This window comes from Asparagus officinalis, chromosome 4 (genome assembly GCF_001876935.1).
Source record: "Asparagus officinalis chromosome 4, Aspof.V1, whole genome shotgun sequence".
Taxonomy (NCBI): domain Eukaryota; kingdom Viridiplantae; phylum Streptophyta; class Magnoliopsida; order Asparagales; family Asparagaceae; genus Asparagus; species Asparagus officinalis.
In genome coordinates this window covers 10,153,992-10,175,650 of record NC_033797.1, presented here as the reverse complement: position 1 = coordinate 10,175,650, position 21,659 = coordinate 10,153,992, and the positions used below count along the sequence as shown (strand labels likewise).

At 39.6% G+C, this 21,659-nt stretch overlaps 2 protein-coding genes and 1 long non-coding RNA gene across 3 annotated transcripts; 1 reads left to right on the top strand and 2 right to left on the bottom strand.

Moving 5' to 3' along the window:
- LOC109839765 (putative E3 ubiquitin-protein ligase LIN-1) lies at positions 338-1,487 on the bottom strand. The gene is made up of 3 exons (XM_020408270.1): positions 1,150-1,487; positions 740-1,058; positions 338-642 (listed from the first exon to the last, which is right to left on the bottom strand). Exons 1-3 carry the CDS (start codon positions 1,282-1,284, stop codon positions 533-535), a joined length of 564 nt encoding a protein of 187 aa, XP_020263859.1. The 5' UTR covers positions 1,285-1,487; the 3' UTR covers positions 338-532.
- On the bottom strand, positions 1,949-5,625 carry LOC109838167 (putative E3 ubiquitin-protein ligase LIN-1). Its single transcript, XM_020406631.1, has 5 exons — positions 4,069-5,625; positions 3,104-3,328; positions 2,930-3,021; positions 2,187-2,840; positions 1,949-2,111 (listed from the first exon to the last, which is right to left on the bottom strand). Exons 1-5 carry the CDS (start codon positions 5,623-5,625, stop codon positions 1,949-1,951), a joined length of 2,691 nt encoding a protein of 896 aa, XP_020262220.1.
- LOC109836583 lies at positions 10,293-13,252 on the top strand. Its single transcript, XR_002246017.1, has 2 exons — positions 10,293-10,418; positions 12,945-13,252. It is a non-coding gene; the product is annotated as an uncharacterized LOC109836583 (long non-coding RNA).

Below are 21,659 nucleotides of genomic sequence, written 5' to 3'. Positions count from 1 at the left end.
TTTGTCTTGCAACATTTCTTGCTCGAGTTGGAAACTAACATATCGATATTTCTCCGGAGTGAGGTCATTACCTAGACCTCTAAACATATGATGGCTAGACAAAAACTCAATGACATTGGTAAATAATTTAATTACTATTTGGATCTAACAAAACACATCTTATAGTTATAGCCATAATTGGAGTGGAAGCTGAACTAAGCATAAATTCAAATTTTGGACAATTTCAAAAAAGTAAACATGTAAAACGCAACTAAATATCATGAAAAACCATAGTTAACCAAGGCTATCTTGATCCTTTCCTCTCCTCTGAATAAATATACCAGATAGGCCTCTTCTAAACATAATCATTGAATTTCTTTGTTCCAATACAATGATAACTGACTGCTACCTTGTACATATTCACATTGAAAGAGCTAAAGATCAAATTGAAAGGAGAATTGCTGAACTAAACAAAAAAAAAGACAGAAATCTTGGGAAACAACTCTACATTCACAGAAATAATAAGGGCTATCTTTTCTATCAGGTTCTGGTGTTATCCAAATACAGTAGCATATAAATGCTTTGCTATCGAAGTCATCTCCACTAGATGTTTTAGAGGATTGTGGATCTCCTCAGCAAAAGACACGAGTAGGATTCTACATTCTGCACCCAGCAGTTATAACAAGAAACAAGACATTTATCTCTTAGATATATCATCATTTAAGTTCCAAATTTAATTTTCACATTAAGACCAAATTACCTGAAATTTTACTGAAATTGAGCAACGATAAAGATGCCAAAATACGATGTTCAATCTGCTCACTTTTCTCCAAGATTTCTTTCATCCTGGGAATAAGAGACAAAAATACGGAGAGCTGCAAATCAGAAAGGGAGAGAGACGCAAGTGCATGGCTCATCCAAGCAATTGTTGTTAGGCACACTTTTAACAGCTCTGTGTTTTGTGAATCTAAACACTTGGATAGGGTCTCTAGAAATGATCCCTTTCCGCTACATAGTAGGACTAAAGCTACATTTTTCAACCACTCTTCTTTCTCCCTCGACTCCTCTTCATTTTCTTCCTGAAAATAGTGAATGCAACCTTTTCAATTGCCAAAAGGATATTTTTGTGGAAGAAAGGGAAAAAAGAACTACTTCCAAAACTTTCCATACCTCCAGTATAATTTCATCAACATCCTCATCGTAACTGATAGATGTTGTCCCAAAATCATCACAGAATCCTGCTTGCTTAAGCAACCAAGTTTCTGTCAGTGTTTCACCAGAAAAGGAGAAATAACCCCCCAACATGAGAAGTGCTTTCCGACAATTAGGTATATATTTCGTATCAGATAAACAGAGATCAAGAGCCAGTACAATGCTGTCCACAGCTTCTTCTCTGTATATGCCATACTGTCGTGGTTCTACCTGCAATAGTTATTGTTATAATTCTGAAAATTTCAAAATTGATCAGCTATTTGTATAAAATGTATAAACTTTTATCTGCATCTGCGGTCATAGGGTCAGCAGACAAATGGTTTTAGTATGTTGACAAAATAATGAATAATATAGCCTCCATATTCATCGCATATACTCTTAAACAAGTTGTTTGAATTATAAATTTATCTTTGCACTTAAGTAATTGGACATATTTTCTGTCGCAAGTTCCATAGGTTGTCACAAATTTCTCAATTTAGAGATATACACTCATAAGACATCCAAACACATGACGATACTGGGAATTACTTCTCAAAATCTAAAATGGTGTTCTAAAACTTTGTGACTAGTAAAATTCAGAAAACAATAAATATGGATCTTAGACTTGGTAAATAATGTCTTTATCTTGTCTCTCAATAATTTCATCCAGCAGATATTGTCGTAACACAATTTAATTATGAAAAGAACTTGATAAATCCCTAAGAGTTGAAATGGTCAATGTAACACAGCATGAAAATATAAATAAATCATTGAAGTATCAGATATTGAAACACACCATTAGATCAAAATATAAGAGGAGAACAGCAATGATGACTCTTTCTTCAGGGCGCGCACCCTGAAGATACAGAAGAAGTACTTGCATTGTGTTTAAGATATCCTCCGTACGCAAGCCACTAATAAATGAATTGATGGCTGCCCTTCTGCAGCATCCAAATAAAAGTTATTTTGAAAAAGTTTATGTTATAAATGTCAAACAATTAAGAATGCAAACTGACCTATTTAGACAAATTAGTTCAATAAGCAATGCAACTGCATTACTTCTTGCACTAAATTGCTTACAGTGTAAGAGCTCAAGGACACTAGATGTTCTGATATTTTTCGCCAAGTAGTTCCTGCAGAAGTCATTTGCCTTGATACAGCATAACAAGAGAGCAGATATGCGTATTTTTTCTTCCAAATCCCCCAGTTCTAGCCTCCTAATAAGAAACTGCAGTCCTCCAAGAGAAATAAGATATCTGGCATTTTCTGTCTGTTCCTCTATGCTGAAACCGGTAAGAAGCTGTTCAATAATGAACAATGCTGATTCATCTTTTGACTTGGTTTCTTGTGTTGTTATATTCCCCGCTATTTGAGTGGCAAGAAACAGAAGGTTTCTACAGTTTTCAGATCTCCACCCATCAATTACACGTTTTAGTACAAAATTCGTTACTGGCAAACCCGCAAATTCCAATGTCCTATTTGTAACTGGACATGTCTTGTTGCCTTGGTCAAACCACTCTTTGATAGCCGCTCGTTCATAGGTCTGTCCGCTCTCTAGAGTTACAGGGTCTTGAAACAACTGGCCTGTTATGGGGCAAACAAAATCTTTCGGGATTCTAGAGAAGAAAGAGTCTTGGTCCATGTCTTCAAAGCCTCCAAATGTAGATGTACTGAGAAACAGAAAGCAGAAACAAAGTTCACAAATCTTTTTATTGAAGATTCACATATGGCATACAGCAAAAGTTCAGGTTATTCATACCCAGGACTTAACAAAGACGAGTTCAAATCAGAGTTTCTGGAAACTGTCCCAGTTTTTCTGATCTCAGATTTCAGAAACTTTGTGTCATTCATCTGCAACCAAAAAGTCAATACAACTTCAAAAGCAAATACACCTCCTGCCTTCTTGTATATAAAAAGGTTTGAGAACTTTTACATTGTTTAATTCAGGCTCTTGTGAATTTTTATGATGATCATCCACCTGTGGCTGAAATGCATCTTCTGCTAGTCTTTTCAAAGTAAGCTCATTTTCTTTTTGCACTTGGAACATGTTGGAAGCTGAGGATTGAAAATTTTCACTTTTGACCTTTTCTTTCACCATAAGGTTAAGTTTGCTTGAGCTCTTACATCCGCTTGTTCTCCATTTATCTGCATGCATAGTCTGAGTACAATATATATCATAAGATGCTCATGTTTTTGGACCAATTTATTTTTGGATTACTGGAACAATACTGCGAAAATGCAACACTTTGAAGCTTGAATAGTTCAGTATCATATACATCATTTGGCTTATCTTGATTGAAGGTTTTGGAATGTAGCAACTTTTTTACTGCTATTTTTCTTATTATTATTATTTGAGAGAGAGAGAGAGAGAGAGAGAGAGAGAGAGAGAGAGAGAGAGAGAGAAGGAAATGTAGCAACTATTACCATCAATCAAGCTTCTAACACATCTGAACAGGATTAACCATAGAGCAAAGTTCTAAGGTTAGAAGACTCTGCTCAAGGATTACGATAAACATTCAATTTGAGATTAGGCTTTTTTATGAATCAGAGCCAAATATCTGGCGGAGGCAACTATTGGCTGAGGGGGGGCCTGTTGTAAAATTTATTGATTTATGAGGAGACAGTGGCTACACAGCTTTAGAAGAACAACGATGTGAAGACTAGGAAAATTATGGATGAAGAGGGGGATAGAAACGTTAATAGTATCATAAATGTCTAGATAAAATATGCAGGCAATATGTTGTACAATCTTGACTTCATGAGATTCTCTACTACCATGATTAGCTCGAAAACAACTATCTTCCATATGCCTTTTGTATATCCTAAAACAAGAAACAGAAATATGATCAAATTAGGAGCCCAACATGAAAACCTTAGAGAATGTAAAAGACAACTTACATGATAACTCTGAATATCATCTGTAGGGCTATCGCGGTAATCTTCCTGGAAATTCTCTCTTCCCATATTGAGGTAGTAAGCTCCAGTTATTTTATCTCCTTGCCTCTCAGAGCCAAACATAGGTTTATTATTTTCATCGTCATCAATCTCCTCTACAACCACGGCGACCTCTTCATTCTCCTTATCCTTCCAGACACCCATTTGATCAACTTCTTTGAATTTCTTCTTTGACTGTCTGAAAACAGATTCATATAACTTTTTGCTAACCTTTGCTTGAGAAGACGCAGAGCTACCTGGACTTGAAAATTCATCTGAATCAAATGAACCTGAAGTTTCTCTCGGCATCCACATAAAAGAACCCTGGGGAGCAACAATTGATGGCAGTTCAGGATCTTCAGCCTCATCGTCAAGCCATTCCTTGTAATAAACCCCAAACCTGTAAGTACCCACATCCAAAACATTGCTGTACATTTCCTCCAAAAGTTTCATCTTTTTTAGTCCACTCGGTGATCTTGCTATCACCTCTGCTTCGCTGTCATACCATTCCCTTAAATGTGAAAGATGAGCGAAGATTAAACGATCCCACAACACAGGCAACAATTTAGTACGAGCTTGATTTGGGGAATCACAGAAAACATGAAGGAGATGCTTGGCTGAGACCTTATCCTTCTTCTGAAACTTATATATTATGCTAAGGTAGATATGTGCACAGGCAGCCAGCTCCAAGTTTGGGATCCCAGAACTAAAACCATCCTTTAATTCCCCTGAGCTCAATCCTGTAATAACACTTAGCTGCAATGCTGCCCTCTTCAGTTCCTGGGAACTTGGACTCCCCACAGCTGTTCTCTCTACTACTCTGATTGCTTGGTTGAGATTATCAATTACTCCATCTTCACTTTGATCATTCTCATACGATTCATTTATACCTAAACAGGAAGCACAGCTCTGATACAGGGATGCCCGGAAATTCTCATCCTTAAAAAACCGCCTTAAATATCCTGTCAGGATCGAAATTATTGCTTTCGCCCCAATTTCATCCAGTTTCAGGTCAGAAACTCGTGCGTCGTCTTTAACGGTATCAGTACTTCTCTCGAGTTTCTCAGCTTCAGGAAACTCGTTGTCGTTCTGTTGAAATCTTTCAGTATGCAAATTCCCTTGCTCTTTCGGTAGATCATCTTCATCTGACTCCTCGAAACTATCCGGGTATTGAACTTGATATTTCTCATTAGACTCCTCTTCGCTGTAACTTTCAATATCGAAACCTCTGATTTTTGGTGACTCTCTCCTATACACGCCAGCTGAGCTCTTTCTCTGCAAAATGCTTCTCCTCAAATCTTGACCTTGACTTCTCCCACCCTCTGAAGACCATGATCGACGAGAAAACGCATCTGATTTTGATCTGTCTCTTCTAGCTCTTTGGTCCACAGAACTGATTCGGTTGCGAGTAGAATAGGGTGGCAACCTTGAATCTTTCGACGCAGGTGAGCCGTAGGAGCTCTGCTTTGATTTCCCTCTCTTGAACCCTTCTCTCGATAGAAGCTCCTCCAGGGATGCCATGGTTCTGTTTACCCCCCCTTCCTTGCGAGCTCTCAGGAGATTGAGGATATTCGCTTGAGAAATATGTGATAATTTTCAATGTGGGGAGAATTAGAGGGGAGAGGGTTAGGGCTTTGGAGAAGGAAACAAGAAGAAAAGAGCGAATCGAGCCGAGACAAATGGCGAAGAATGATTAACGAGTGCTTGGATCTTCTCTTTATCTAGCCTAGCCGGCGTCATACGGAGCTTGCAGAGGGACAAGAACCACAAGAGTGTCAATTGTCTCGCGCGCGCTTTTCTTGATTTGTTTTTTAGGTTTCCTTTCAGCTTTTAAACTTGTGAATATGAATGTTATTTTACTTCGTTTTAGATTAGTTTCGTAAATTTGATCGATTGATTTCCCTTCACATTTGAAATCAAAACTCAAACCTTAACATAGATGGCTGAAGCATAAAAGAAATAGAGTGACATCTTTAGGGGATAATGACATATAATACAGCATTAACTTTCTCGATGGCGTGACGATATAAGTTAGTTGTTAATTTGACATAGAAAATGACAGACAGTTCCCCATATTTTATAATAATATTACAGTCATTTAATGATTTTTTTTTAATTGTTTGTCCCAAATTCTCTAACTAAAATGCCTGCCACCATGAAAGAAGAGGTAGTATATGATAACAGATAGTCCTTGACAAATCAAACAAGTAAAAAAAAAAAAAAAAACATGCCATATTTATCACTGTGAAATTTGTTTGTCACCATTGATGGGCACAAAGGAAACCCTATTGAATCCTTCAACATCACCACATATGTTTATTATACAGTTTGTCAACATCAATTCACACTGTAGAGAAGGATTTCACATTTATTTTTTAGAGTACAAGAGTAATATAACTCTTGTGTACAGTTATCACTATTCATATTCCCTCAATATGATACTATTCATCAACGTTAACAGTACAAGTATGTTAAAAAAACCGAAAAAAAAAGAGAGAATTTTTAATCCAAGAATCCAACATGAAAATCCTCGTCTTGTCTTAGTCTCAATTGTTCGAAAATGGACTGTTGGACAATTATCCTAATCTCTCATGGTCTTTCCTTCGTTTCAAAGTTCTACATTCCACGCAATCGAATTTAAGTCTATTTCTTTGGGCTCGACTGATGTAATCAAATTCGGCTAAATATTTATTTGGGCCGGCCATAAACAAGAAAATTTTAGCCATTCAAACAAACTTGGAGAAAAAAAAAATCACCATAAAAAAGGATTTAAGAACTTGATTTGGAAACACACTGTATACTCAACCGCTTGAAAAGAACGTAGAGCAACATACATTGCATTCCATCAAAATAGTCTAAAATTAATTTGATTTATTTTTATGTCTAGGAGTGATTATGGAAGTGAGTGGGTTTAAAAATAAATGGTGGATAAAACTTTGCATTATAGGCAAACAGCTTTTTTTGGGAGTAGGTGAGTTTAAAATTAAATAAATGGAGGTAAAATTTTAAGTTTATTGGCAAAAAATTCCATCTAAAGTTTGCGATGACGTGACATTAATGTGTAAAGAAAGCCAAGAAAATGATAGTTTAAGCATTTAGTTTACAAATACATCACATGTATAATCACTTAGAACAAACAAATAGCAAGTTACAATAATATAGCAACTTAAAATATATACCAAACTGTGCTTGGTTGAAAAAACCGTATATCAAACCGTAGAAATACAAAATGGGTTTAAAATTAACTTTTTCGGAGTGTTTTTAAGGCTAAGAGTGATTTCATAAACGTGCGGGTTTAAAAATCAATGGGGATAAAACTTTAGGTTCAAGGCTGGAAAACTCTTTACAGTAATGAGCGGGTTTGAATAGAAATAGAGATAAAATTTTGGGTTTATTGGAAATACTTTATGGAAAAAGCTGGGTTCAAACATAAATTACGTTAAAACTTTGGGTTTACAATAAGGATACCTCTATTAGAACTTGGAAGGTGGGTTTAGAAATTAAAGAAAGTACAGCTTTGGGTTTACAGATTAAAAAAATCCAACCGTCCAAGTGGGTGGATGTAAAATAAATGGGGGTAAAACTAATGTTGTATGTAAAAAAGAAGATGTAAATAAGGGTGGGACAGGTGGGTACTGGATCGCGTGGCCTACTCTTGAGCCCAGCTTGGCCAGGCTCATGCCAGACGGGCCACAACAGCGGGTTGCTGGACCAAGCTAGGTCTGCCCAAGCCAAGTGCAACCCAACAATTTGCGTGATCCACTAGGCTCAGCGAGTAGGCTGTGCCTACATGTGACTGGGCTGACCAGCTTATCTCGGCCTGTGGGCCTGCATTTGGCTGGTACTATTTTTTCCTTACATTTTATTCCAGTCAGTCGTTTTGTCTTCGCGTAATTTTTTCCGGCATTTTCATGGCGACATCTTGAAGATTGGCAAATTTTTGCTGAAAAAGTAAAATGGCATCTCATCTACTAGAGAAAGATGATTAGAAAGTACAAAAGTAAGTTTCACTTTCTGATGTGTGACTCGTCTTTTTATTTTTTAAAGGAGTGTCCAATGCAGTGCTTTACCTTTAGTTCTCCTTTTTAATCAGGGGTAAAAGTGCAGCAATGTGAATATGCTTTTATTAAGGACAAAATTTCAAAACCAACCATTTTTCAAAAATATTCCCAAAAAACGACATGTTTCAATTTTAATTACCAAAACTGAACCAGTTTCAGCCCTAAGGCGGAAACTGGGTCGATTTTGATAATTAAAAGTTGAAACATGCCGTTTTTTAAAAATAATTTTTAACAAGAGTTTGTTTTGAAAATTTGTCCTTTTATTAACTTAAACTTACATCTTGTTGATTAATTTTTAAGCACATGCAGGCCAAACATAATAATAATAAAATAATAATAATAATATATTAAAAACTTTGTCCTTTAGCTCACGTATTAGTCCATGCTTACTCCTTAAATTAGAAAATCTCTTCAATAATGTTAGTCGGATTCATAGCCTCAATTTGATAACTATCCATCCCCGGTTAGCCACTAACCCAACCATAATTAACAGTTTGGACGATAGATACAATAAAATGACTAATTTCAAAAATACAGGTGGCTGATTTCAGTATACGAAAGACTTCGGGGGACTAATATCCAAAAAGAAAAGAAAAATCCTACGACTTTTACCAAATTTCATCTCACGATTCTCACCAAGCTGGTCAACCCTTAGCGCCTAACACCCTCATCATTATCCCCTCCCGCGTGAATCTATCCACAATTCCCAAAAAATGACAATTTCCTCGTTTTCTCCTTCGAACCCCCCAAAACCCGCGCTAAAATAGTAAGGCCCCGTTTGTTTTGCAATTTTTACAAGCTGAAAGTTGCAAAAGTTCTGACAAAGTCAAAACTTTTGCAGGGATTCTTGCAAAATCGCCCCAAATTGAGGTAATTTTACAAGAATCCCTGCAAAAGTTCTGACAAATCAGAACCTTTGCAGGCTGTTGCAGACTTTCAGCTTGCAAAAACAACAAAACAAACGAAGTCTAAGGGGCTGTTTGGATTGATTTTTTGGATAGGTAAAAGAGGGGAAAGCTGCCAAAAATATCAGCTTTTTGACAGCTTTCCCCCAAAATCACCTCTTCAATTTTACTTTTATACTTTTGTAAAAGGTGATTTTGGGGGAAAGCTGTCAAGAAGCTGACATTTTTGACAGCTTTCCCCCATTTTACCTATCTAAAAAATCATTCCAAATAGCCCTAAGGGGATGTTTGGTTGTTGTTGGTAATGTTGCGTATTTATGACATAACTTGTAAAGTTGTTGTCCACCATATCAATTTTACTTTTATTCTTTTCTTTGTTTGTTTTTTATTCTATTGGAATCATAAATTGCTCATTTGGTTTACAAATGTAACTTTAATTGTTTGTTTGGAAAGTGTAAAAAGTGGTCCCTACTCAAATGAACATATTGGTTGAAATTATTATTTTTTATTTTTTCCTGACTTTAATGTCAGTTTTCACCTAAAATCATGTCTTTTTTTATAAAATCATTTTACAAGCCACATCAGCATATGAAATCACTTTACACTTTTTTCACAACTACAAACAAACAATTTAAAGTGATGAAAACTGATATTGGGACCAACTTTTTTTATATTTTTCATCCTTTTACATGGTAAAAACATACAACCAAACAGCCCCGAAAATCCAAGACCCGACCCGACACCGACCACCACAGCTCACGCCGGACCCAAACCCTGGGCCCCCCGCCCAACGGCTATATTCCCCGCCACTTGCAACCAGAATCGTCATCATTCATTCCTCATCCGTTCTCCGTAACGGTCACCTCCCCCCCCAAAAAAAATCTCTCCCCCCCCTACAAAATCCTCAACAGTCCCATCTCCATCACATTTCAATCTCTCTCTCTCTCTCTCTCTCTCTAAAACCTTCACTTTGTCTCTCTCATGAGCAACAGTACAGCACGTGCCCAAGTCCTCTCGGACCTCTCCTCTCCAAATTCGCGGAACTCGAATCCTCCGACCGATCGAGCCGCAATGCAGCGCAAGCAAGGCTCCGACGGCGATGAGGAGGAAGAGGTCGAACAGGGTGGCGTCGGGGCTCGGGCGAGGGACGTGGTCACCTCCGGCGTGGATGCCGCCTGCCGCGACCAAGAGGAGGAGGGGCGGTGGGCGTTGGCGACGGAACAAGGCTTTTGCTCCCGCCGCTGCCTGCCGACGTCATCGAGGAGGCAGTCGGGGTCGGCTGTTGAGCGAGGACGGGGATCGGGAGGCGGAGCGGGGACCGCGGCGCTGCTGGCGGCGCTTGGAGAAGGTCGGTGCTTTGATCTTTTATTTATTTATTTGTTTTGCCCCTCACGGTCTAATTGCATTCTTCACAAAATACCGTGAATCAAATTCTGCAACTTCGGACGAACTGTCTACTAAAGACTTCGATGATTGTGCCTACTTCCAACTGACCAGGGGGGGGGGGGGGGGGGGGGCACTCATTAAGGAAAAGTTAAGAGGACAAAGTTCGAGTGAAGTGCTGTTTTCGGATCATTACATATTTTCCCTTTGACTGTGTGTTTTATATAAGTCTAAATGACAGTCTTCATCAACATAGATGATCCTAGCTTAATATGTTCTCTCCTGCAAGTACTTAATTTAGTTATGTATATAGCATTTTTATCTTCTTTTCTTTTTCTTTGAAACTAATTAGCTGTTTTTAATGTGATTCACTACGTCTGACCTCTACATAACATTTCCTTATCTCTTCGGCTTCACCTTTATTAGTATCTTATTGGTGTGTTTGGGAGATGACTAAGGGAAGAGAATGAAGAGAAATTTTTTTCTTTCCTCCTCTTCGCCTTCTTTACCTCCAATTTGGGGGGTAAGATTTTAGTTCAATTTCCCCTCTCATTCACCTCCTCTACCCTTCTAAATGGAACTCTCAAATAAAAGTAAACTAAAATTTCCCTTCCCCTTCGCTTCTCTACCCCCATCCAAACTAAAAGTAAACTAAAATTTCACTTCCCCTTCGCTTCTCTACCCCCATCCAAACTGGCCATATGTGAAACAAATAAATCTCCTCGCCGTCGCTTTGCTGTATATATTCTGGTTTTGCTAAAGAGTGAGCGCATTGTCAAGGAAAAAACACGTGTAATGAATCGTGTAGGAAGAAAGGAGGATGTCATACTTATCTCACTCTCAATTTTAAATCAGTGCAAGCGGTACATAAAAATAGTGCAGAGAGTCAATTATAATGCTAACATTCAAAAATTAGTGTTGATATTATATTGAATCAAAGAAAACAATATAGAACCATAGCTTTCTCTATGTATTTTTTCCTCACAATTACCATATTAGACATGTCGACATCATGAAGGCTTCTTCATGTACATGATTTCCCCCAAATCATATGCTTGTTAACAAGATCCATCAACAAGTAAATTAGTGGGTCTAAATTATTAATTGCAAAAGGCAAATTAAAACAGAATCAAACAGGGTCAGTGGGAAAGCGATGGGTTTTCATTCATACCTCATCTTTGAACATCTTTGGAAAGTAATAAACAGTGACGGACTCGGGGGCTGTTTGGATTGATTTTTTAGATAGGTAAAAGGAGAGAAAGCTGTCAAAAATGGCAGCTTTTTGGCAACTTTCTCCCAAAATCACCTTTTATAGAGGTGATTTTGGGGGAAAGCTGCCAAAAAGCTGACATTTTTGGCAGCTTTCCCCTCTTTTACCTATCCAAAAAATCAATCCAAACAGCCCCTCAGAGAATTCTTTGGGGCAGGCGACAGTTTATCTATTTACCTTAAAATAAAAATATAAATTTGTAAATTTATAGTGCAGTCCATTACGACAACGGGAGGAAGTAGAAGTGACGCTACTGGGTACAACTCCTAGGGTTTTGGGTTTGTTTGGTGTAGGAGGCTTGAGTGCAATAAATTTAATTTGAGGGACAAAGATCAATTTTACAAGAAAAATATAAGAAATTTAGAGTGCAGCTGCCCCTACAAGACACCATGGATCCGTCTCTGGTTATAAAACTTTAATGCCACATACACTTTCACTACACCAAAACTCTGAAAACTAGTTTCATAAATGGTCTTCTTTTCTCATTAAATCTCCTCTAATTTATGGCTATTAAGATTTCGGTTTTTCTATAGAGTGCCCATGGGCACTCTATAAGAGAGGAGAGAGATAGAGATAAATGAATTATGTACAGAAATTAATGCAAATCAGGGAGGCCCATGAACTATTCATTTCTCTATATCTCTCTCCTCCCTTATAGAGTGCCCTTGGGCACTCTATAGAAAAACCGTTAAGATTTAAGGGGGATGCTTCAATTTAGTGTTTGTTTGAGCTATTAGATTATTTTTTTTTTGCGTTTGGGCTTTTTGTGTTTGGACTTAATTTAAGTTTCAAATATGTTATATCTAAATGGGCAATTGAATTCTGAGGGCTTGACTGCAAATTATTAATTTGAGGAAGGCAGATTTTAAATTTTCACAAGGTCTAAGAGATAAACATAAGAAATTGTGGTGTGCAGGTACCACCCTACAACACCGCATGGATCTGCCTCTGGTGATAAATCTTTAGTATCAAATCTTTAATAGCACAGGGCGCTTCTACTCATAGAGTGGACACTTTTCTTTATAAATATGTAGCAATTTGTGGCTAGTGAGATTTAAAGGTGAGATGCTTTGATAATATGTCAAAGGCTCTTGAGCTGTCTCTACACCAAAACTCCAAAGTTGTGACGAGAATTAAGAATTTATAGTTTTGTACTCCAACAAAGTGTATGTCTTGTTTATTTCTTAATTGTGCTACTCCACTTGTTTTTTCCCCTTACAGACATGGCGGAAGACGGTTGAAGGGGCGTCGAGGATGTTCATTGAGAAGCACTGCAATACGCATGTCCGTCTCATAAGTGATATGGTTTAGAGAATGAAGAAACATCTTTCTCGTCTCTTTTTCTTTTTCTTTTTCCTTTCTGCTTTTTCTTTTTTGTTTTGTCAATAATTTGTAAGCAGTTCTATGATAAAGATTATATCTATCTTTTAGGGTGGTTGATCTTACAATTGCACGAACCAGTGTTATTGTTTTAATTTATTTGTTGACTATTTCAGATTTTCTAGCTGCGGAAGCCACTTTGAATTGAATTTGTAATGCTGATTGTCATTAACTGTTAAAATCAGCAAAATTATGTCACCAATCTCACGTAGTCCTACCACCAAATAATTTCTACCAACTCCCTACAGCGTTCACCATCCGGTTTAGGAGATATAAGCTATGGTAGGTTGTTATAATCATTTCATCCCAATAGCAACAAGCCAAAGAACAAGCCAAAGAGCAAGAATAAAGAGGGAGTGAAAGAAATAAAGAGAGGTAGAGGGAATAAGAGAAAGAGTAGTGTGCCGTAAAAAAGTGTAGCAATTTAGAGTATAGAGTGTTTGTATTAGAGAGAGTACTAAGTGTTGTACTACTAGAGAAATAATAATAAAATATTTTTTAGTGTCCACCATCCTTCTCAATTCGATAAGTGGTATCAGAGCCTCTATCAACTCAACAATTGGTATAAGAGCAGGCGGTCAGGGACAAGCTCTTTCTTATGATGATCCTATTGTTGCGCGCAGTGGAAATTTCGGCAGCACTTCGGCAGCACTTCGGCAGCACAACAAGAGAGTCAGGTCGCAATAGGAATTCTTATTTCACAAAGGAAACAAGAACCTTAAGCAAAATATCTCAACCAAGTGAGATATCAGCTCTTCCTCTCATCAGTTCTAGGACTGACCTGTCGAGGGAACCTAAAAGCTATTACAAATCACACAAATAGCAAGACAATCAATTTTACGTGGTTCGGCAAATAGTCTACGTTCACTGGGCAAGGAGGGGGAGATCTACTACTAGAGGGAGAGAATACAACTAGGGTTTACAATCACACAAATTAAACCCTCACAAATAAAACCCTCAAACGGATACTCAAAAGAACTCCTCTGTCACAAACAGCGGCTGCGTTTTTCTCAAAAGGACAGCAACCGCCCAAAAAAACTTCTCTGCCAAAAACACCTCACAGCAAAAAAAAATAAACTCCTTGCACGTTGCAGCAACCAAGCCTCCTTTTGCTTTGCAGCCACCACAAAAGTTCTGTGCCCAAAACCCTAGAAAACATGGCATCAGGTATTTATAAAAGAGCTTAGGTATTTGGACCGCACATGGACACTTCAGCGCCCGACTTCAACTCACATGCAGCTGTTCACGTGTTCATGTGGCCCCCACATTCACAATTATCCACCTCGGTGAAGTTTCTTTCAAAACTGAGCCGACACCAAAGCATCCAAATGTCCCACTTGTTGTGTTCCAATTCACGACAACGAACTCAAACCACAACAAGTTGGGAACCAAAACGAGAGTCCAAACAATCTCACCCCCATCAAAATCAACTAATCCAAACCGGCTGCATCTGAAAGGCTACCTACGTATCCTCTTGCCCAAGGAATCAAGCCGAACGTAGTTCACCCAAATGGCCGCCAACGGCCTCAACAATCACGAATGTGCAACAAGTTTCGATAATAATCAAACTTGTTGCTCGGAACCATCTCAGTGAGCATATCCGCCGGATTATCCTTCGTGTGGACTTTCACAATTTCCACATCGCCATCTTCAAGAATATCTCGAACAAAGTGATAACGAACGTCAATGTGCTTCGTCTGTGCATGAAAAAATTGATTCTTCGCCAAATAGATAGCACTCATGCTATCACAATGAATAGTGACGGACCTCTATGATATATCAAGTTCCTCCAAAAGTCCTCGAAGCCAAATAGCCTCTTTCACAGCCTCTGTAACTGTCATATACTCTGCCTCCGTCGTAGACAAAGCCACGGTTGACTGTAAGATGCATCTCCAACACACCGACACACCGGTCAAAGTAAACACATACCCCGTCGTGGACCGTCGCTTATTCAAATCCCCGGCATAATCCGAATCAACATAGCCAATGCACAACTGCCCACCTGTAGTGTCCCGCTCATAAACCAAACCAACATTAAGCGTACCTCGAATGTACCTTAAAATCCATCTCACGGCGTCCCAATGACCCACTCCTGGATCATGTATGTATCTCGAAACCATGCTCACCGCCTGTGACAAATCCGGCCTCGTACATACCATTACATACATCAAGCTCCCAACCGTGTTCGCATATAGAGTCTTCAATATCAACTCTCGATCTTCAACTGACTTTGGTGAAAGACCAGCTGAAAGCTTCAAATGGGCTCCCAAATGTATACCAAGTGGCTTCGCATCCATGCTAATATGGAATCGCTGTAGAACCTTTTTCAAATAAGCTACCTGTGTCAAACAAATTCTGCCATTCTTCTTATCTCTGCCGATCTCCATCCCTAGAATGCGCTTCGCCTCGCCCAAGTCTTTCATCTCAAACTCATTTAAAATCTGAACTTTCAACTCATTTATAGCCGGCCTGGAAGTAGAGGCAACTAACATGTCATCAACCTAAAGCAACAAATAAATATACGCACCTCCTCTCAACTTGCGAAAATACACGTAAGGATCAAACTGGCTCCGAGTGTACGAATGACCAAGCATAAAATCATCAAATTGCCTATACCACTGTCGAGGAGACTGCTTCAAACCGTGAAATACCGTCTTCACATCCAACTGATCTAACTTCAAAGCATACTGATCTAACTTTAAACCATATTGTGCCACTAAAGCTAGCAAAATCCGAATCGAAGAATGCTTCACCACCGGAGAGAAAACCTTATTATAGTCAATACCTTCCTCCTGTGCATAGCCTTTCGCAACTAACCTAGCTTTGAATCTCAATGGAGTGCTCTCAATGCCCTCCTTCTTCATGTATACCCACTTGCAACTAATTACCTTCTGTCCCTTTGGAAGCTCAACAAGCTCCCATGTATCGTTCTTATGAAGAGATTTCATCTTCTCCTGCATAGCCACCTGCCACGAATCAGCCTCCGAACTTTGCTCGGCCTCTCTGAATGTAGTAGGCACCAACTCATCGATACTCTCCACCGAAAGTGCATACGCAACTGTGTCGGCATACCGTGTTGGCATCTATATGTTTCTCCTCTGTCTCTGAACCGTAATCGAATCCTGAACCTGAGCCGTCGGTCCCTGATCCTACACATCAGTACTCGTATCTCCCGTGTCATCGTCGTGCTCGCCTGGCGTCACCTCAGTCGGTACTCTAATGGATACTATACCATCTGGATAATGTGGAGCTGCATCGATCTCCACCACCTGCGATATCTCCTCCGTCGGGTTGCTCTCCACCTGATGAGAGCTGGAAAGCTTCAAGATAGAAGCCTCATCAAACGTGGCGTCCCTACTCAGCATAATCTTCTTATCAACTGGATCCCATAGCTTGTATCCTTTGACACCACGTTTGAATCCTATAAATATGGCCTTCCTAGCTCGAGGTTCCAACTTATCAGTTCTCACATGATAAAATACAGGGCACCCGAATACCTTGAGCTGGTCATAATCTCTTATTGGCTCTCCCGACCACATCTCCATAGGGGTCTTTCCCTCAATTGCAGATGAAGGCAGCTTATTAATGAGGTGGCTCGCATATGTAAGTGCATCAGCCCAAAAGATCTTCTCCAAACCATTCTGTGATAATAAGCATCGGATCTTCTCTAGTAAAGACCGATTCAACCTCTCTGTCACCCCATTTTACTACGGTGTATGACTAACCGTGAAGTGTCTCTCTATACCCTCGTCTCGACATAGCTACAGAAAGGGGTCTGAAGTATATTCACCGTCGTTGTCGGATCGCAACGTCTTGATCTTTCTTCCAGTCTGCAGTTCCAATCTAGCTCTTCTTCTATTCCACAAACAAATCTAGGACTTCATTCTTATGTTTCATGTTGTACACCCAACAACGCCTAGAATAGTCATCAACAAACGTGACGAACCAATATCGACCACCAAGTGATGCAGTCTTGGTGGGACCCCAAACGTCTGTGTGCACGTAGTCCAGGATGCCCTTCGTCTGATGAATGGCAGTCCCGAACTTCACCTTCGTCTTCTTGCCAAGAACACAGTGCTCATAGAACTCAATCTTCCCACTCTTGGCTCCCTTCAATAGCCCCTGCTTGTACAATACCTGTAGTAACTTTTACCTGTGTGCCCCAACCTATAGTGCCAAAGTCTGTTCATGTCCGCTTCTGAAATAGCCGAAGCAACCTGGCCATTCTCGGTGCTTTCCCTCAGATAATACAAATTCTGATTGCGGACTCCCTTCATCACCACCAATGATCCCTTAGTAACCTTCGCTACAGCGTTTTCGTAAGTCACATTGAATCCCTTCGCCTCCAAAGATCCAACTGAGATAAGATTTTTCTTTAGTTGAGGAACAAATCTCACCTCCTTCAACTCACGGACTACTCCATCGTGCATCCTAATCTGCACGGTACCTATCCTACAATCACCACAGGATTGATCATTTCCCATGACAACAACACCCCCGTCAACTTTCTCAAAAGATGCAAACTAGTCTCGTCTAGGGGTCACATGATAAGTAGCGTCGGAATCAAGCATCCAATCTGATGCATCCACATGGTTCACCTCTGGAGTAATCAGTAGAGAAAAGCACGAATCATCGGAATCATCGCCTTTCGCAATATTTACCTCATTGGCATTTGGGCCCTTTTTCTTACCATTCTCTTTCTCCTTGAGCTTCGGGCAGTCTCTCTTCTAATGTCTCTGTTCCTTGCAGAATGCACATTGGTTCTTTGCTAATTGGTGACGGCTTCTTGACTTTGACCTCCCTCTATTACCACCTTTCGGATATGTGCTTCTACCTCTCGTCGACAAGGCCTCGCCTGAAGTGCTAGCACGGGAAGTCTCATTGTCCTTCCTCCTCAAATCATAATTGGTTAATGCATTAGTCACTTCACTATAGCTGATAGAAGATCTCCCGTTCAACAAAGAGAGCATGAAGGTATCATACTCCTCATCCGGTAAGGAGTCTAACAAAATGATCGCCTTGTACTCATCCGATATCTTCTCATCAACATTCGCCAAGTCCGACAATAACTTAGTATAGTTATTCACATGAGTCGCTAGCGAGGTGCCTCTGGACATCTGAAATCTGAAGAGTCTTCGCAGCAAGTGTAACCTGTTCTCAACCTGAAGAGTCTTCGCAGCAAGTGTAACCTGTTCTCAACACTCTTTGTGAGATACTTGTTGTTGAGAATTTTCCACATCTTCATTGCAGACGTCACCCCAATCACATCATATTTCAGTTCCTGTTCCAAACAGGACATGATCACCCCACACGCGTTCCTATTCATCTCCTCCCATATCGCCTCATCATATTTAGGTGGCCTCTCGTGGACCATGATGGTCTTTTCTAAATTTTGAGCATTGAGCGCATCCTCTACGTCACTCATCCACAAACCAAAGTTGATTTTGCCGTCATACTTCACCACACTAATCTTAGTGTTCTGAAAACCAACTTGTATTGTACTCGCCATCGACTTGCTGCTTTCACCTTCTTCTCCCATTGCAAACTAACTGTAAATTATAGAGAAAGAACAAATTTGATAGAAATTAGGAACCACCCAACTGAACCCTAGACCAGATTCCAAATAGATCTCCTATCCACACGAGGAAAGCGAAATCTCCAACGATAACTCCTAATGTTATCTCCACCGAAGCCTAGAACTCCAAGAACCAAGCTTCATACAAGAATCTTCCTCCACCAAATTCCAAAACCCTAGATCTGAAATCTGGGCTCTGATACCACTTATTGCACACAGCGAAAATTTCGGCAGTACTTCGGCAGCATAACAAGAGAGTCAGGTCGCAATAGGAATTCTTGTTTCACAAAGGAAACAAGAACTTTAAGCAAAATATCTCAACCAAATAAGATATCAGCCCTTCCTCTCATCAGTTCTAGGACTGACCTTTCGAGGGAACCTAAAAGCTATTACAAATCACACAAATAGCAAGACAACCAATTTTACGTGGTTCGGCAAATAGCCTACGTCCACGGGGCAAGGATGGGGAGATCTACTACTAGAGGGAGAGAATACAACTAGGGTTTACAATCATATAAATTAAACCCTCACACAAACTCTCAAATCCCTCACAAATAAAACCCTCAAACGGATACTCAAAAGAACTCCTCCGTCACAAACAGCGGCTGCGTTTTTCTCAAAAGAACAGCAACCGCCCAAAAAAACTTCTCTGCCGAAAACACCTCACAGCTGAAAAATTAAACTCCTTGCACGTTGCAGCAACCAAGCCTCCTTTTGCTTTGCCCAAAACCCTAGAAAACATGGCATCGGGTATTTATAAGAGAGCTTAGGTATTTGGGCCGCACCTGGACACTTCAGCGCCCGACTTCAACTCACATGCAGCTGTTCATGTGTTCATGTGGCCCCCACATTCACACCTATTAGCTTTATTGAAAGTCGAAGTTCATACTCAGTCCGAGACTATAAAGTTTGTTGGTCAGGAATCAAACTTGCATGGAGATACTAAAGTAGTACTACATCACAATAGCGTATCTGGAAAGTACCTCTGCTACACTTAAGAAATTTAAGGGTAATAACTATAACTACTGGGAGACTTGCATGAAATCCTATTTGTAAGGACAAGACCTCTGGGAGGTCGTCAGAGGTGCCGAAACTATAGTACCTTAGGAAGCTGGCGAAGCACTAAGAAAGTGGAACATTAAAGTTGACAATATTATGTATGTGTTGGAGATGACGGGAGAAGAAGATCTTGTAGACTATATGCAAGATGCCAAATCTCTAAGGGAGGCATGAGATACACTTGCCACTCTCTTCTCAAAGAAGAATAATATTGGATTCCAACTCCTTGAGAATTAGTTGATGACCTTGTAACAGAAGGATCTGACAATATTTCAAGCAAGTGCAATATTATGTTCAATTATTACTCAGTGAGATACTGGTTCTAAAGTGTCGGATGCAGGGATGCGAAGAATAATCATCCACAGTTTGAGACCGGAGTACCATGGGCTCGTTGCTGCTACACACAGCTAGCCAACTCAGGCAACAATATTAGAGTTGGAGAGTTTACTCACTACATAGGAGAAGTTAGCTATACAAATGGCTGGCGTTTTAGTAAGAAGTGAATATGAAGCATTGTTCAACAACAAGGAACCAAGCGAGAGAAACGAGTGGTATGTAAAAATTGACTCATATAAGCAGGCAACAAGCTCATATACCAGAAGAGCACATTAGAGTAAGGAGCAAAGTGATCGTCGAGCAAGGAGATTTGATGGTAGCTGCTACAACTATAGGAAGAAAGGTCACTTTGCTAGGTCACTTTGTTAGAGATTACCGCTATAAGAGAAGACTGGCAAAGGGCAATGCTGCAACATAGCGCAAATATCAAGACAATGCAAAAGAATGGGATGCCCAAGCATCCGTGGTCATCATTGAAGATGTATAGAAAGAAAGGTCACTTTGCCAAAGATTATCGCTATAAGACAAGACTGAAAGAGGGCAATGCTACAACATAGCGCAAATGTCAAGACGATGAAGAAGAATGGGATGCCCAAGCATCCATGGTCATCATTGAAGATGTATCAGTCCACGAAGACGAGGTTGTTGGTATTGGCACTAACCTCGATCATAGAGGAATCTGAGTCTACACTTGTAGCGATTTCAGATCGAGAAGAAATCAGCTATAGTAAAAATTGGATCATCAATTCTAGCAGTTACAACCAAACTTACACATTAATTTCGACAAAGAAGGTCGTAAGGTGTATTTTTATGGGGTATGACAATAAAAGGAAATGATGGAGATTTTGTAATCTCACAACCAAGACATGCTACACATCAAAAAATGTAGTGTTCGAAGCCTCATCTTGGTGGACTTCACAAGAAGTTGTACTTCCAAATACCAATGATTTATAGGATCGGTTACAAGAGAAGTTGGGCGAGACAAGTCAAGAAAAAGAGTCACATCTGTTAAAGAAGATAGAACTAAGTTATTCAACATCCATAATGGAAAAGAATGCATGGAGGACCGGTGTTCATCAAGAAACACCAGAAGAGGAGCGTCCCAGCCAAATAGAAGATATCTATGAAGAACAAATAGGACAGGTTCAAAGATTAACCAGACCAAGGAAAACAAATCCTAGGAATGCTAATGTCACAATTACAGAAGATGTGAAGGAGCCATCTACCTTCAAAGAAGCATACATGGGTGAATAATGGAGACAAGTAGTGAGAGAGAAAATCCAAGCATTGAAAAAGAAATTTGAATTCTTGAACTCATGGATAGAGAAGTCGCTGCCGAGAGGGAGTGTTAAAATCAGCAGCACTATGTCACCAACCTCACATAGTCCATCTACCGCCAAATAGTTTCTACCAACTCCCTGTAGCGTTCACCAACCGGTGTAGGGGGTCTTTATAAGCCATGATAGCTTGTTGTAATCATCTCATCCTAATATCAACAAGCCAAAGAGCAAGAATAAAGAGGGAGTGAAAGAAATAAAGAGAGGGAGAGGGAACAAGAGAAAGAGCAGTGTGTCGTAAAATAGCAT

Excerpts from the sequence above, each read along its gene's own strand:
- LOC109839765 (XM_020408270.1), bottom strand. The coding sequence starts at position 1,284 with ATGTTGGGGGGTTATTTCTCCTTTTCTGGTGAAACACTGACAGAAACT. Across the intron at positions 1,059-1,149 it reads TTGATGAAATTATACTGGAG|GAAGAAAATGAAGAGGAGTC; the intron begins GTATGGAAAGTT and ends CACTATTTTCAG. Across the intron at positions 643-739 it reads CAATTTCAGTAAAATTTCAG|AATGTAGAATCCTACTCGTG; the intron begins GTAATTTGGTCT and ends TGCTGGGTGCAG.
- LOC109838167 (XM_020406631.1), bottom strand. The coding sequence starts at position 5,625 with ATGGCATCCCTGGAGGAGCTTCTATCGAGAGAAGGGTTCAAGAGAGGG. Across the intron at positions 3,329-4,068 it reads ATGATATTCAGAGTTATCAT|ACTATGCATGCAGATAAATG; the intron begins GTAAGTTGTCTT and ends TATTGTACTCAG. Across the intron at positions 2,841-2,929 it reads TCGTCTTTGTTAAGTCCTGG|TACATCTACATTTGGAGGCT; the intron begins GTATGAATAACC and ends TCTGTTTCTCAG.